The 15,133-nt window shown below is 45.3% G+C and overlaps 1 protein-coding gene across 1 annotated transcript in view; it reads left to right on the plus strand.

The window, feature by feature from the left end:
- The window catches only part of HERC2 (HECT and RLD domain containing E3 ubiquitin protein ligase 2), a 1,611,099-nt gene that overhangs the window by 1,216,452 nt on the left and 379,514 nt on the right, over positions 1–15,133 (plus strand). Inside the window, 2 exon segments of the mRNA XM_078658234.1 lie at positions 3,631–3,746; positions 4,555–4,753. Coding sequence (XP_078514360.1) covers positions 3,631–3,746; positions 4,555–4,753 — 315 coding nt within the window.

Raw genomic sequence — 15,133 nt, forward strand, 5'->3', positions numbered from 1 at the left:
AAATGGAGACATACTCGGCGGCTTTGCAGGCCTCGCTGGCGTCTCCTCCTCCTTCCCCGCCTGGGGAGTCGACGGACCCCTTGCGCAGGGCCCTCCGTGGCGCCGCCAGCGGCCCCGGCTCCGACTGGTTCGGATCCAGGCTTGAAGGATTTGGTGCTGTTGGGGTGCGGCTCCTCCAGGGCACCTCCTTCAGGCTACGGCGTCTCTGCCTCGCCGCTAACTCCTGCGGGAGTTTCTGTGGTGTTGCGGGAGGTTGCCGGGGCTCGGCCCCTCTCAGTCCTTTGACAAGGTGGTCCTGTCTAAGGCCGAGGTGACGCCGCTACGACGCCGGCAGCAGCTGGACCGTGCGGAGCCACAGGGGTCGGTGGACCTTCCTCGTCCTGCTCCGGGTCGAGGCAGGGTGAGGACCCCCCGTCCCTCCCCGGGCCCCTCTCGTCCCTCCCCACGGGCGGCTTCCTCATCGGAGGGCGAGTCGGAGGTTGGATCGTCCCAGGCACCGCCACGTGGGTTGCCGAGCGATCTCCTCCTCATTCTGGGCCGCGGATGGCGGAGGGCTTCTTGTTACTCCCCAGGCCCATCTAGTTCCCCCACGCAGGTGGCTGCCTCGGCGGGGTGTCCGGTCGGCGCCGGTTCGACTCCAGCTCCACTGCGGTCTCCGGTGCGGGGTCGCCCACGGAGGAGCTGCTTTCTCCACCGCGGGGCCCTACAGAGGCGGATGAGGCCTTCGCTCACGCGGTGTCCACTGCTGTGGGCATCCTGCGCATGGGTGACCCGGTGGCTCACTTTTCAGCGGACCATCTATTGGAGGTCCTCCACCAGGGCTCTGGTAGGAGAGAAATCTTACTTCCCTTTAAAGGTTCCCTCCTATCTTCCTTGATGGGGGCTTGGAGGCGTCCTGCCTCAGGGGACCCGGTGCTTCAACATCTTCTGCACCGGCACCCCATGACCCGCGTGCCTTTCCCTCCACCCCTCTGCTTCCAGTCCTCTTTTGCGGACTGCTTTTCCCTCATCTGCCGCCGCTGTTGACTCCGCCGTTCCGAGAGGCCCGCTGGCTGGACGCTTGGGGGCGCAACATGTTTGCCTCAACCAGCGCTGCCCTGCGGGCCCTTAATACCTGTGTGTGCTAGCTAAGGCCTCCTCGTGTTTGTGGAACTCGGTTGGGGGGATCGGGGCCCTAGTTTTATGGCACCAGTGTTGGTTTTTATCATGGCTCTGCGTTTCTGGCGCGGAAAAGCTGTGTATAAGAACTAACGTGAGCGCGCGAGGGTGGCGTCTAAGTACTCCGGCGACGTCATCCCGGCGCCGACGACGGACGCAGAGCCGCAGACGACGCCTACCGACGCGCAGGGGTACTGCTACGCAAAAGATTCCGGATCCAGACTGACGCATGGGGATATTCTAAGGTAAAAAATCTAATACTAACTACTGTTTCTTACAGATATATCGTTACCGAAGGTAAGTAACTTGTGCATCTGTGCCCTATTAGTGCTTACAACTGTAGCTTCGCCTACTTTGAGCACTATTGGAGGATTGTGGGGGAAGGGCACCGTGTGGGGTAAAATTACTTCACTAGAATTGGTAGTTGAGGTCGCAACTCTGTAAGTGAACCACCTTTGAAGTGTTTTGTTTTGCTGTAAGATTAAAGTTTTCTTTTTAATTAAAGATAAACACTGGACTGAACAATAGGTTTTTGTGTTTGTTTGGTTGTTGAATTCTGGCTCCTGCCCCCATACTGCTCATCTGAGAAACCGTAAAGTGCTTGTCCTCATTACCATGAGAGTTATGTATGGAAAGGGTGTATTTTGCAGTTTTCAGACCTATAGCAGGACGGACACTTGTTCCAAACAAACCCAACCACCATGGTTGGACCCCAGTAGTCCCGGATAAACGTAAAAAGCACTCCAAGTTTTGACTGGCCCTCAACAACAGAATTCTTCCACTGATACTGAACTTCTCTTCAATGCCCTACTTTACCAGCCTGCAAGGAGTATTTCTAACAGCTGGCCTAAGCATTTTATTTCTGGTGTTGTTGATGCCTGATGAAACAACTAGTGTCCTACCCATGTAACAAAAGGGGAAATGCAGTCACCTCTACAAGAGAGGGAAAAAGTTCCTGGAGCCCCAGCCTGTTGACTGGGAAGATGAAGAATATAAGGAGCACATCTAATTTCCATCACAACTGGTGTAACGAAAGCCATTTAATGTATGGATCTTTTTCAAGGCTGAGTTGTATGGTTGAGGTACTAATTAAAGTTCCACTGAACACATTATGCGCTATTCGAGTTGTTGTTTTTAATTTGTTTTTACTCTCTCTTTATTCTCTGTGTGTTGACAGAGCCTCAGCTCTAGGTCATCTGCTCCTACTCACTGTGGTCAGTCACACCCTCTCTAGGGTCAGTGCTTCCAAGTGCTTCAGGACACAAAAGGTGACGAGAGGAATGCCTGCAGTTAGTCTAACACCTGGCAATCGCTCACGGTAGCATACTAACCCATTGTTCCTTTTCCCATCATGCCACCTCAGTTTGTACTCTGCAATATGCAAATCATTCTTGATCCTGCTCCAAAAGGAGCAGTCCAGCCTGAACTGCCAGCCCAGGTCCTTCCTGAACTTAAACACAAGGCCAGTTTCACTCTGGTTGAGACTCTTCAGTGGGGTGCAGCTTGTTCCACTGCCACACTGAGCATGGGATCACACATGAGCATATGCTTGTCACTTGGGGTGGTACATAAAACCCACAAAAGGTGATTGGAGCAATGCTTGCAATCTGGCTAACCACCAGTTGTCTAATCTCTCTGGGTAGCATAACAACCCATCATTCACTGCTGTTCTGCCGAAGGACAAGTTCAAGATGCTCACCCTGGGCCATGTCTTGTCTGCCCTCGACTCTGGAGACTGGATCGTAGCGTTAGACCTTCAGGATGTCCTGCAGCCCCACATGCTTTACCTGTGGCTCAAAGTAGGCCACGAGCAAGTTCAGTTTGCTGTGCTCCCTTTTGGTTTTACCAGTGCCCCCCTGGTGTTCACAAAAGTGATGGTGGTGGTTGCAGCACATATCTGATAGACTACTTGCTGCAGATTCCTTCAGTAGAATTATCCCCAGGCATGAGAATGGATCCGGAAAAAATTTTGCCCAGCATCTCTGCGCGCGGGGGGGGGTGGCATCACACGACTCCGCCCAGGGGTTTTCCCACGTACATGACGTTAGAGAGGTCACATAAGTCCCACCCCGGCGCGCCTACGTCTGTTTTCTTCGGAGAACTTTTCCGCGCCACAACGTGGAGCCATCAGACAAAACTGTGAGAATATAGGAACAGGTGCGAAAGAACAGAGAAGGGAATGGTGAGGAATAACACCATAAAGAACAGTGCTAGGCACTGCAGTACCCAAAGGCAAGGAACGTGAAGGTGAAGGAATCTCCGGCTAGAATCGTCTCTACCAGATACATCGTTACCGAAGGTAAGTAACTCGTACAACTAGAACTACTAAGCAAAAACCTGGGCGGAAATAATCTCTGCATGCCCAACACAGTGGGGAATAGACTGTCTGGTGACACTTTTGCCATAACTGCTGCAGCTCAAAAGCTGCTCTCTGTTGCAGATTGTGAACACTAACATTTACTTTTGTTTCAGGTTGCCAAGAAAATCCGCGAATTAATGGCAGATAATGAAAATATGAATGCTCTCCATGAGAGCCATGAAGTATTTAAGAGAGAGCAAGATGAGCAACTTGTCCAGTGGATGAACAGGTTATTATACTTACACAGATCCGCAGTGTGGTTTTCACATGCTATTTATTGCTTGTAACAAGTGAGGAGTAGTCGAGAATCATGGCTGCTTATAACACTAAACTATGCTGTCCCAAAATATGAGGGCAATGAGTGTCTATAAAATCTTGAGACACAGTTTTTGAATATTGATTGTCCTACACCTACACATCCATTGCTGAAAGCTTGTCGTGACTGATTTGTATGACTTCATTTTTTTAAAGCAGCCATTGATTTAGATTGTGTGTGCACATGTACTGCTAAAACGTCGTAGTTCTGCATTCATGTCCAGTGTCTGAAATGTGTTTTGTTGTGTCTTGAAAAGAGAGTCAAACAAAAATTATTCCTCTATCACAAGATGCTCCGTAGTGCGATTTACGGAAAAAGGCCACTTGAACATAAATCTTATGTAGTACTTTCTCAGCCTTCTTGTCGTTACTTTTTGGCATGCAGCAAAGAGCACCTTTTTGAGAGTTGTGGTTGTTTTGTAGAGGGGTGATTGAAATATCTGTGTTTCTGTTTTCTGTTCAAACGCGCTCTCAGCTAACAAGTTGGAGACTTGAATCTTACTGATTATTTTTTATTAAATGTGCCTGCCAAGAGTTTGTGGAGCACAATGTTGATGTTCATATAATGGCTTCCTGTATTTTCCCGTTAGGTATGTATTTAACTCTCATTATACATTGAAATCTTGTATTAAAATATTTGTATCCTAGCCTGCGGCTGACCTTGTGCGTAGAATTGTTGTTTTAAAAAAAATTATGTAGACATTTGTATGTGTTTAATGCAGGAGACCTGATGACTGGACACTTTCTGCTGGTGGCAGTGGAACTATCTATGGCTGGGGTCACAATCATAGGGGACAGCTCGGTGGCATCGAAGGAGCAAAAGTGAAAGTTCCAACCCCCTGTGAGGCACTGGCAACTCTCCGGCCTGTACAGTTAATTGGAGGTGAACAAACTTTGTTTGCTGTGACAGCAGATGGAAAGGTAAAGATTGTTAAAATTTAACAGATCTTTTATTTCTCCTAAACCCTTGCTGAATCAAGAGTGTAAACAGTGGAACAAACAAATATGCTTGTTGCATTCCCAAATTCTGTACTACATGAATTAATTATTCTTTCATATTTGATGCTATAAGTCATGCTTGCCCAGGGTTGGTAATTACATTGACAGTGATGGCCATTAGCATCTTTAATAAACCACTGCCTAGAAACCAGACCGTGCATCTGGCTTGTCATTTTACTGGTTTCCTAGTGATTGTAGCACTATAGCTGCGACTCCTGATCTTTGTTGCCTGTGGCAGACAGTTCTTGTTCAGCAGCCATTATGGGTTTTGTTTTTCTCTGGAACCCCTAACTGGATAATCACATTATTCTCTTTATGCACTTAGCAAATTTGGGAAGCTGAGTTTTACTCTAGGATGACGGAGTGGGTTAGAAACTCGCAAACAGTGAGATGTGTAAATAACTATATTCAATAAACGTAATATTAGACCTTTGAGTTAAAAAGGAAATATGCTTTTATGTACATTATTATTTAACTATCTTTATAGTCTTACAGGGTAAGGCTCTGTGTTTGAATTAATTGTTGGTCCTATGGAGAGTGTTATCTAGACCAAAAGTTGGGAATTTGAGTATTTCTGGGTATACACACATGCCTCTATGGTCTTACTGTGGTTAGTTTGCCACCTTTATCGTCCTTGAGCTAAGCTGCCAGACTAAAAAGATAGAAAGTAACAATTTTGCCATGATCTATCTCACCCTTGTCCTTGTTTCTTCCATTGACCTTGGGTGCAAGAAAACAAGCCCACCAGATTCAGCCCTGATGGCTGAGCACTGCCGGGGAAAACGTCAGACAAGATCACACTAAATAGAAGGTGGAAAAAATTAAATGGTCCGATAGGTCATACAAGTTAGTCCTTAGATATACTGAAGAAGCTATTCTTATTGGATGAGGAAGTCTCACCCACTACTTGTAGCATGCTTCATCCTTGGCTAGCTCATTCCACCCTGGTAAAGATGATAATGCCAGAGAAGACTTAACCTCACTGAGAGGGAGTTCTTAAACCACTTGGATGCTAAGGCATTTTCCATCCTCCCATGTAATTGCCATTGAAATGAATGGGCACTCCATGACGAGTTACCCTTGTCATTAGCATCCAAGTGGTTAATAAATCAAAACTGGATATTAACTGGGCTGCAGGTAAACTAAAAATGCCTTCATTAAATCTTATGGCTACATTTTATGTCCAGTCGGAACATTCCATTCTTATTGCCGTATCTGTAGTGTAGTCTTGACTTTGTTTGGAAGGTATACAGTGGTACTACCTTTTCATCGCCTTTTGTGTTTCCACAAAAAAATCAGACACTCATAAATCCAGTTTGGAGATCTAATTCCAAACGACACACCACTTCCTTACAATATTCATAGATTGAGACATTTTAGCTAATACTGGAAAGTAGCACCAAGTTGTGTATTGACTGTGCAGATTAATGACACTTGTAGTGCTGGAATCCTTCCTCCTGTCCCATTGCCTTTGCGATTTTGGTTTTTTGTTTGCTTGATTATTTTTGACTTCTAAGGGTGCAGTTCCCTTGTGTCTTCCTTGCTAGTTAATTTTCTCCAAGCATCCTCCGCTTATCTTCAGTAAACTGGGCTTTCCTCTGGGGTTACTGGTGTCTCCATACATCCGTCAGGCCTCCTCTCAGAATCACAGCATAAGACTTCACAATAAACCATCCTGCCCACATCGTAGGAGGATTGACCACTAACTGCAAAGAGATAGTCTATACCTACCCCACTACTTCTTCAATGTCATCATTCTTATGCCTGACAAATTTATGATTTAATGGATACTTTAACTGTAGATTCCTCATGTTAAGAATATCCCTCAGGTGCCAGCCTATATCCAGATGTTTTCACAGCAATGCTCATGTGTGACGCAAGGTGGCGCCTTGCAACTCCGTGTTGTCTTTGTCCGGCCCAGGCGTGATGGAGCAGAGCCACATATAAGCACTAATACTATGGGCCAAAGTCAATTAATTTCTTTCCATGCGTCCAAACACGGATCTGGAGCTCCAGTCCCTTTTTCATTGGTTGAACGAGTTTAGCAAACTAAATTCCAATGTACAAGGGAATGATTACACCGCCCAAGGCTACAGGATTCAAACCATGTAGTGATTGTCATAAACAGATGTCAGTGACTGATCCTCACGAAGTGTACCTCTGCTCATTGGTCTCGGGCACAAATATAAGTTGTGTGAAGTATGTGTCTTCATGCACCTAAAAACAATTCTGAGACAGTGCAGTGTAGCTGTATGCTGCCAAGCACTGAAAGAAGCCATGCAAGTCCCGCTCTTGCTCTAAGTTGAGGGCCTGGACTTGTCCCATTCTTGAGGCTGATCCTGCAACAGGTGTTTTTTTCTTTCGAGGTCATCCAGTAAGTCAGAGTCGAAGTCGAAATGGAAACACAATAAGGCAAAGTAGGACTCAACCCTATCCCTCCAATCTCTAGCGAAAGAGAAGATGCAAGGGTGTACCAGTGCCTCTCACTCCTTATCTTCAATTAAGGACCCGATCCCAGTCAAGTCAAAGAGTCAAAGAATTTATATAGCGCACTACATACCCAGAGGGTCCCAAGGCGCTTAGAGAGGGGAGGAAGATTACTTGTCAAATATCCACGTTTTAAGTTGCTTTCTGAATGCTAGGTGGTTCTGGGTAAGGCGAAGGTAAGCGGGGAGTGAGTTCCATGTTTTAGCAGCCAGGTATGAGAAGGATCTGCCGCCCATGGTGGTCTTGTTGATGCGAGGTACAGTGGCGAGGGCTTGGTTGGAAGAGCGTAGTTGGCGGGAGGGGGTGTAGAAGGACAGTCGTGAGTTGAGGCATTCTGGTCCGATGTCGTAGAGTGATTTGTGTGCGTGAGTTAGCAGTCGGAAAGTGATCCTCTTATTGACGGGTAGCCAGTGGAGGTCCTTAAGGTGACCTGAGATGTGTTCGTTGCGTGGGATGTCTAATATGATCCTGGCTGAGGCGTTTTGGATTCGTTGGAGTTTCTTCTGGAGTTTAGCGGTAGTGCCTGCGTAGAGGGTGTTTCCGTAGTCCAGTCGGCTCGTGACCAGAGCATGTGTGACTGTTTTCCTTGTTTCGGTGGGGATCCAGCGAAATGTTTTTCTAAGCATGCGAAGAATGTTGAAGCAGGAAGAGGATACGGCGCTGACTTGTCTATTCATTGAGAGTGAAGAGTCCAGTATGATGCCTAAGTTCCGTGCGTGGTCTGTCGGGATGGGTGCCTTTCCGAGGGCTTCCGGCCACCAGGAGTCGTCCCATGCAGAGGGGGATGTACCTAAGATGAGGACTTCTGTTTTGTCTGAGTTCAGTTTCAGACGGCTTTGTTTCATCCATTCGGCAACTTCTTTCATTCCTTCGTGTAGGTTAGTTTTGGCGGTGCTGGGGTCATTGGTGAGAGAAAGGATTAGTTGAGTGTCATCCGCGTAAGAGATGATGTTGAGGTTGTGTTGGCGGGCGATGGTCGCGAGGGGGCACATGTATACGTTGAAGAGGGTGGGGCTGAGTGAGGATCCTTGTGGTACGCCACAGATGACTTCAGTGGCCTCGGACTTGAATGGTGGGAGGCGGACTTTCTGAGTTCTTCCGGTGAGGAAAGAGGTGATCCATTCAAGTGCTTTTCCTTGGATTCCGATGTTATTGAGGCGTTGTAAAAGGGTGCTGTGGCAGACTGTGTCAAATGCTGCAGAGAGGTCGAGGAGGATGAGGGCGACTGTGTCTCCGTTGTCCAGCAGAGTTCGAATGTCGTCTGTTGCTGCGATGAGGGCGGTCTCAGTGCTGTGTTTTGCTCGGAAGCCAGATTGTGAGGGGTCGAGGGATTTGTTGGCTTCGAGGAAGGCGGCGAGTTGGTTGTTGACGGCTTTCTCGATGACTTTGGCCGGGAATGGAAGGAGCGAGATGGGGCGGTAATTTTTGAGTTCGGTGGGGTCCGCTGTGGGTTTCTTCAGAAGGGCGGTGAGTTCAGCGTGTTTCCAATCTTCCGGGAAGGTGGCGGAGTTGAGGGAGCTGTTGATGACGTCTCGGAGGTGCGGTGCTATGACGGAGTCTGCTTTGTTGAAGATGTGGTGAGGACATGGGTCTGTGGGGGATCCTGAGTGGATGGAATTCATTAGGCGGATTGTGTCCTCAGTGGAGATTGGGTTCCAGTTGTTAAGGGTGTTTACGGGGGGAGAATGTTCAGCGAAAGGTAGGGTGGGTTGGTTTCCGGGTTGGTTGTTGAAGCTGTTGTGGATGTCAGCAATCTTGTTGTGGAAGAATGAAGCTAGGGAGTCGCAGAGGGCTTGAGAGGGGGTGATGTCGTTGGAGTTGGCTGAGGGATTTGAAAATTCCTTGACGATGTTGAAAAGTTCCTTGCTGTTGTGGGCGTTGTTGTCGAGTCGATCCTTGAGTGCTGTTTTCTTGGCCTTGCGGATTAGTTGGTGGTGAGTGCGGGTGGCGTTTTTGAAGGCGTCCTTGGTGCTAGTAGTTGGGTCTTTTTTCCAGGCCTTTTCGAGGGAGCGGCAGAGTTTCTTGGACTTCTTAAGATCATCGTTGAACCATGAGGCCTTCTTGCTGGCAGGTTTGTTTTGACGTTTCTTCAGTGGTGCTAAGGTGTCGGCGGTGTTGGATAACCATAGGGTGAGGTTGGTGGCGGCTTCGTTTGCGTTAGAAGAGTGGGCTGGGGTGTTTAGAAGGAGCGATGCGGAGATCTGGTCCGTGGTGATTTTGTTCCAGTTTCTTTGCAGAGTTGGTTGGAGGTGGTTGGTGGGTTTTGGTTTGTTGTAGGTGAAGTGAACGCAGCTGTGGTCAGTCCAGAGGAGTTCCGTAGTGTGGCTGAAGGAGACATGATTGCTGGAGGTGAAGATGGGGTCGAGTGTGTGACCTGCGATGTGGGTGGGGGATGTGACCAGTTGTTTAAGTCCGAGGTTGGCGAGATTGTCCAATAGGGTGGTGGTGTTGCGGTCGTTGATCTTTTCAAGGTGAAAATTGAGGTCTCCCAGAAGGATGTCAAGTCAAAAGATCTTTATTCGGAATAAAAAACATCCATAAAAGTACAAACAAAAAACACATATCAAAAACATTCAATTCAATAATGACAATTGGAGAATAATACAGGATAAAACGAGCACAATCAAATCTAAATCGAATCATAATCTATTACAATAAAGATAGTTTCACAACTATACCAAATTTGTCCATTCCCAATAATCATAGTAAAAGGAATTTGATAAAAAACACAATTTTAAAAACCTTTCTTAAAAGACAAGCATCACATTATTATAATATTACCTAATTACACATAAATGCTAAGGATTAAAATGGTAAATGTAAAAAGTTCATTATCATAAAAGTACAGAATAAAAAGTGCAGTGTGCTATGGTTAAACATCAATAATAAGGGTGGCTCTCGATCTAACGGCAGCTTTGAGAAAACAACTCATCCTAAAAATGACTTCGTCTGATCCCAATACCAAGAAGGACCGAAGTGCCAATTTAAAATTAGTCAGTTCATTTTTCTTGCAATAGGGCATTAAATAATGTACAGTAAATTTTTTATAAAAACCACAGAAGAACAGGAAATGCATGAGACTTTGTTTCATGCAGGGGTTACAGGGGCAATTTAAAGTTTCAAGATGTTTATTATATCCCAGAGGGAAGTTCAATAAATTAACTATACTCCCCTCTCGGAAACGAAACAATAAGCCCCTTACCCATCTACCAAGATGCAAACGCAAATATCTGTACGGTAGGCCAGGTTTTTTAATGTGAGGTTCACAACAGGCCATATATTTTACAACCGTACATTTGATCTGATTCTTTCTGTCCCGCTCTTCACTATATAAATCATACAATGCCCTTAAAATGATGGTCTTATGGGAGCGATTTATTAGGTGCGGTGATGTGAACAAGGATGCCAAACCCACGCTTACGAGGCACTCTTTTACTGATTTCAGCCATGGAATCTGATGTCCCCTGTCACATTTTAGACAATCCGAAATAATATCACGGGTCAATGTAGCAGCCGTATTGTTCCATAACTTTATCCAGAACAATGCTGGTCTTGATCTCACAAAATCCTCTATGTAGGCAATATTTAATTCATTATGACATACATAGGTTGGAGAACAGATGACCCCCCCCAATACCTTCCGACAGAATCTATTTTCTTCTGTTTGAATGGAGGAACACTTAGTGTAGCCCCAAACCTCAGCGCCGTAAGTGCCAGTTGGCATGCATTGGGTTAGGTATATCTTCACCAGGGGGGTTATCACATCAGCTTGGGTGGGCTGCCTCAACGAGGTTACACAATTAATGGCCTTGCCCAGCTTATTCCTGGCATAAGAGACATGGGCATGCCACGTACCACTATTTGAGAATAAGAGCCCTAAATAGGGGAAGGTGTTGGTACTTTTTAAGACATTTGACCCTGAAATAATCTGGGGGATTTTGTGACTTTTTGGCCCACAGCTCATAATCAGTGATTTTTTAAAATTGGTTGTTAAACCTAAATCGGCCATAAAAAGGACAAACCCTGAAATTAAAATACGCAGTGCCTTCGGAGTACGGCCCATCAGGACCGCGTCATCTGCGTAAAGAAGGGTGGGTATTGGGGCTCCGTTAATGTAGGGCACATCACTAGTTAGGGTGCTCAAAGTGCCGCTGAGTTTATTAATATACAAAATAAAAAGGAGAGGGGCCAGCACACACCCTTGTCTCACCCCCCTACCAATGTTAATATCGTTGGAAACTTCACCCATTTGATTCACACGTACACAAGCTTTAAGATCACGGTGTAGAAAAGCTAAAAAATGTACCAGATGGTCATCCAAACCATATTCGAGAAGGGTAGACCAAAGCCGGGAGCGGTTAACGAAATCAAAAGCCGAGCTCAAATCCATAAAACCAAAATATAAAGGGGATTTCTTTGCAATGTTATATTTTCCCATGATCAAATTCAGATTCAAGCATTGTTCCACCGTTCCGACACTGCTGCGGAACCCAAACTGACTAGGATGTAGGATGTTATTCTCATCTGACCATGTTCTTATCCTTTTAAATAAGATCCGTCCCAGGACTTTTAAGGTGTTATCTATTAAAGAGATTGGGCGGTAACACCCAGGGTCCAGCCTATCGCCCTTTTTAAAAATGGGAACAATAATGCTACGTGACCATGTTTCCGGAATCTCTCCTTCAGTTAAATTATTGAAAACATTGCATAGCAAAGGAGCCCAAAACTCTGGTTCACATTTTAATTGGTCTATGGGGAGCCCATCAGATCCAGGAGCTTTGTTCCCGGCGCTTTCTAAAATTGCATCGAAAACCTCAAGCGTGGAAATAGACATTGGGTGTGGAGGGGGTAGCAGCAAAGGAGTATTGTCTGGTGTTGCGTAAATTTTACCAAAGTGCGCAACCCAGATCGGGCCAGTGATGTTACAATTAATTTCCGTCAAATTTGAGCCAATAGATCTTATTTCCTTTACCTCCCTCCAAAATCCAGTAGTATCTTTTAGATCAGCAGATCGTGCCAGGGAATCCCAGTGTGTTTTCAGTAAATCATTTGATCTAGTACGTAAAGCGAGCTTGTACTCTGCTCTAAGCAGCCTTACCCTCAATGTGTCCCTTGGTTCAGCTTTTAGGGCAGCTCTAAGCATCCTATTCGCTTTTGAGCATGGGGCATCGAACCACCTAGGTATTTCCTCGGCCTTACAAGAGGCTGGTCTAGAAATTTCACCTTTAATTATATTGCAGAGTTCAGAAAACGCTTTAACCACATTTATCCCTTGGTCCTCTGTGGTAAGACAATCTTTAATCAAAGATGGATGTTTCTTACATACTTCAGCCAGGATCCCCTTATTGTCTGCACCCTTCCAGATTACCCTCAACTTGTCTGTCGAGATTTCCAGACCCCTTGCGCCTATTTCACGCTTTGGACACTTACCCCTTGGTTGTGATAAATGGATGGCAATTGGGTAATGATCGCTGTAAATTTCACACACTACTTCTGCCCTTATTAATGCCTTTGCAATGGCATGGGAAACAAAAACATAATCAATCGTCGTACCACCCCCATGACCAATAAAGGTGGGGAATGGGGATGCATGGTTTTCCATACCTACATGCTCCATGCAATTAACAAGTTCATTAGAAGAGAGAAAATCTAACAGTTCTATACCTCTTTTACATGGGGGGTTTCTTGAATGTATATGCGCGTTAAAATCTCCCCCTAAACATATGCCATCAAATTTTCCATACACTTGTCCATCCATGATTACATTAATAAAATCAAATAAAGAGATAAAATTAGGATTAGGTTGGGACAGAAAATCATTGTTATAGAAATTGATTAAACACAGTTTTATCCTCTGAGTATACGAAAGTGCCATGAAACTAGGACAATTTGTTTGTAATTCATCAATCTTCACTTCAGCAGTAATTTTTATCCAAATGGACAATCCACCACTTGGGCGACCAACCAGAGGGGCCAAAGCAGTCCTATTATGGCAACTATACCCCTCAAACAATAGGTCCTCAACACACCAAGTTTCTTGGAACATCATTATATCATAACGATTGACACAATCCCTCCATGATGGAATTCCCATTTTGGACTTCAAACCCGCTATGTTCCAACTAAAAATTGTTAGATTATTGTTTATATTGTTCCTTGAACATGCACCCCGGTCGGTGCTTGGGGCAGTTTTAGGTATAACCACGCTTTGTTGAACACTTAGTGAACTAGATGGAGAAATCTCTAATATTGGCAGGGTCCCCTCTAGGGGTGGTTCCTCTGACTGTGCTGCCTCAGAACACACAAGAAGTGGTTTAGTGGTTTCAGTAGGCAGTCAGTCCAAAGAGTCCAGATCCTGGAATATTCCAAATCTATTCTGTAACGGAAAAACTGGTGGCGGTTGCATCAACTTGTTGGGAGGACGATAGAAATATTTTAAGGGAAGTGGGGTCACCACAGTAGAAGGTCCATAACGGCCAGGATTAGTATTCAGCAGATATTTCGCTGTACCCGGATTTCTAAAGTTAATTACAATGCAGTCCCCATTGATGTTTTTATAAAGAGGACCGACCCAGGTTACTCGCCTTGTGGTTATAATTTCTTTGGCTATATCATAACCCACCCCCTTATGCTTTGTTAGCCAATCTATGCACTTGTTGTGAAGTTGAACCCATGATTCTCCTTGACCTTCCTTAAGCGGCGGGATTCCAGCCAGAACTAAAACATAAGGACAAGCCTCAGGTGGAAGATGTAGGGCCGGGCCTTGATGTTTAATAGGCCTGTTGTCCTCATGCATATTCTTTTTGTTATGCTGATTGTGATTAACAGGACCCTTCTGGGCTAAGGTGGTCTGCTTCGCTACATTACTCTTTCGAATAGAATTAGTTAATGATCCACTTACATCATTAGCTGGAACAGAGGATTTAGTCGAAGCAACATATCCATGTATAGGGTTACATGGGGGTACGGGGGTGTTGGTTTGACAAGCAGACGAGTTGCTGCCTGTAGTGCCCTTATTTTTAGATGCCTTTGGTGTATCTGACTGTATTGGATTAATTACAGCTTGTTGTTCCACTGTCCTTGTATTACCGTGATCACCTGAAATAATGACATGGGTAGTAGTTTCAAGGTCTTTTAACAATCGTTCTACTCTCATTTTGTCCAAGTTTGCTATACCTTTTCTCTTAGCATCCTCGTTTTTAATTATATTCTCCAATTTGTCAAGTCTTTTAAAAATATTATTAAATTGTTTGATCATTTGACCTTCCAAATTTTTAAAAATTGTATCAACAACAGTCTCAATAAGGTTCCCCTCTGACTTGGAATAATGGCTGAATTTGTCAATTCCGTGGAGGGGCTCAGTCTGGGTGGAGATAGATACGTTATTTGACACCTCATTGCTTACAACGACCATATCACCCAGATGCGGTTGATCCTGTGTGGGTACTATATGCTGGACCAACTTTTGTCTCTTCCCCTTATTCCACATGCTTTGTGGGGTAGGTTGATTAACAGTCCTTAGCGGCTGCTTCCGTTTGTTGTAAGTTGTTTTTGCAGGGCCCCTCTTTCTCTTGGCTGCAACTTTATCAGTTCCCTTATTTCCAGCCTCTGTCGGTGTCTTTACTGAGGCATGGCCAGGGGTCACTTCTGATGCTATATATGTTACAGTGTCATCATCGTCTAGGACAATTGGTACTTCTGTATGGGGATGTGAGGATTTTACAACAATTATTTCAGGAGTTATATGGGTATTGCCATTACCATTAAGACTGGCAGTGGCATGTAATAAATTAATACTCGTCGGGCCCATAGAAA

Source organism: Lissotriton helveticus, chromosome 8, assembly GCF_964261635.1.
Source record: "Lissotriton helveticus chromosome 8, aLisHel1.1, whole genome shotgun sequence".
Taxonomy (NCBI): Eukaryota; Metazoa; Chordata; class Amphibia; order Caudata; family Salamandridae; genus Lissotriton; species Lissotriton helveticus.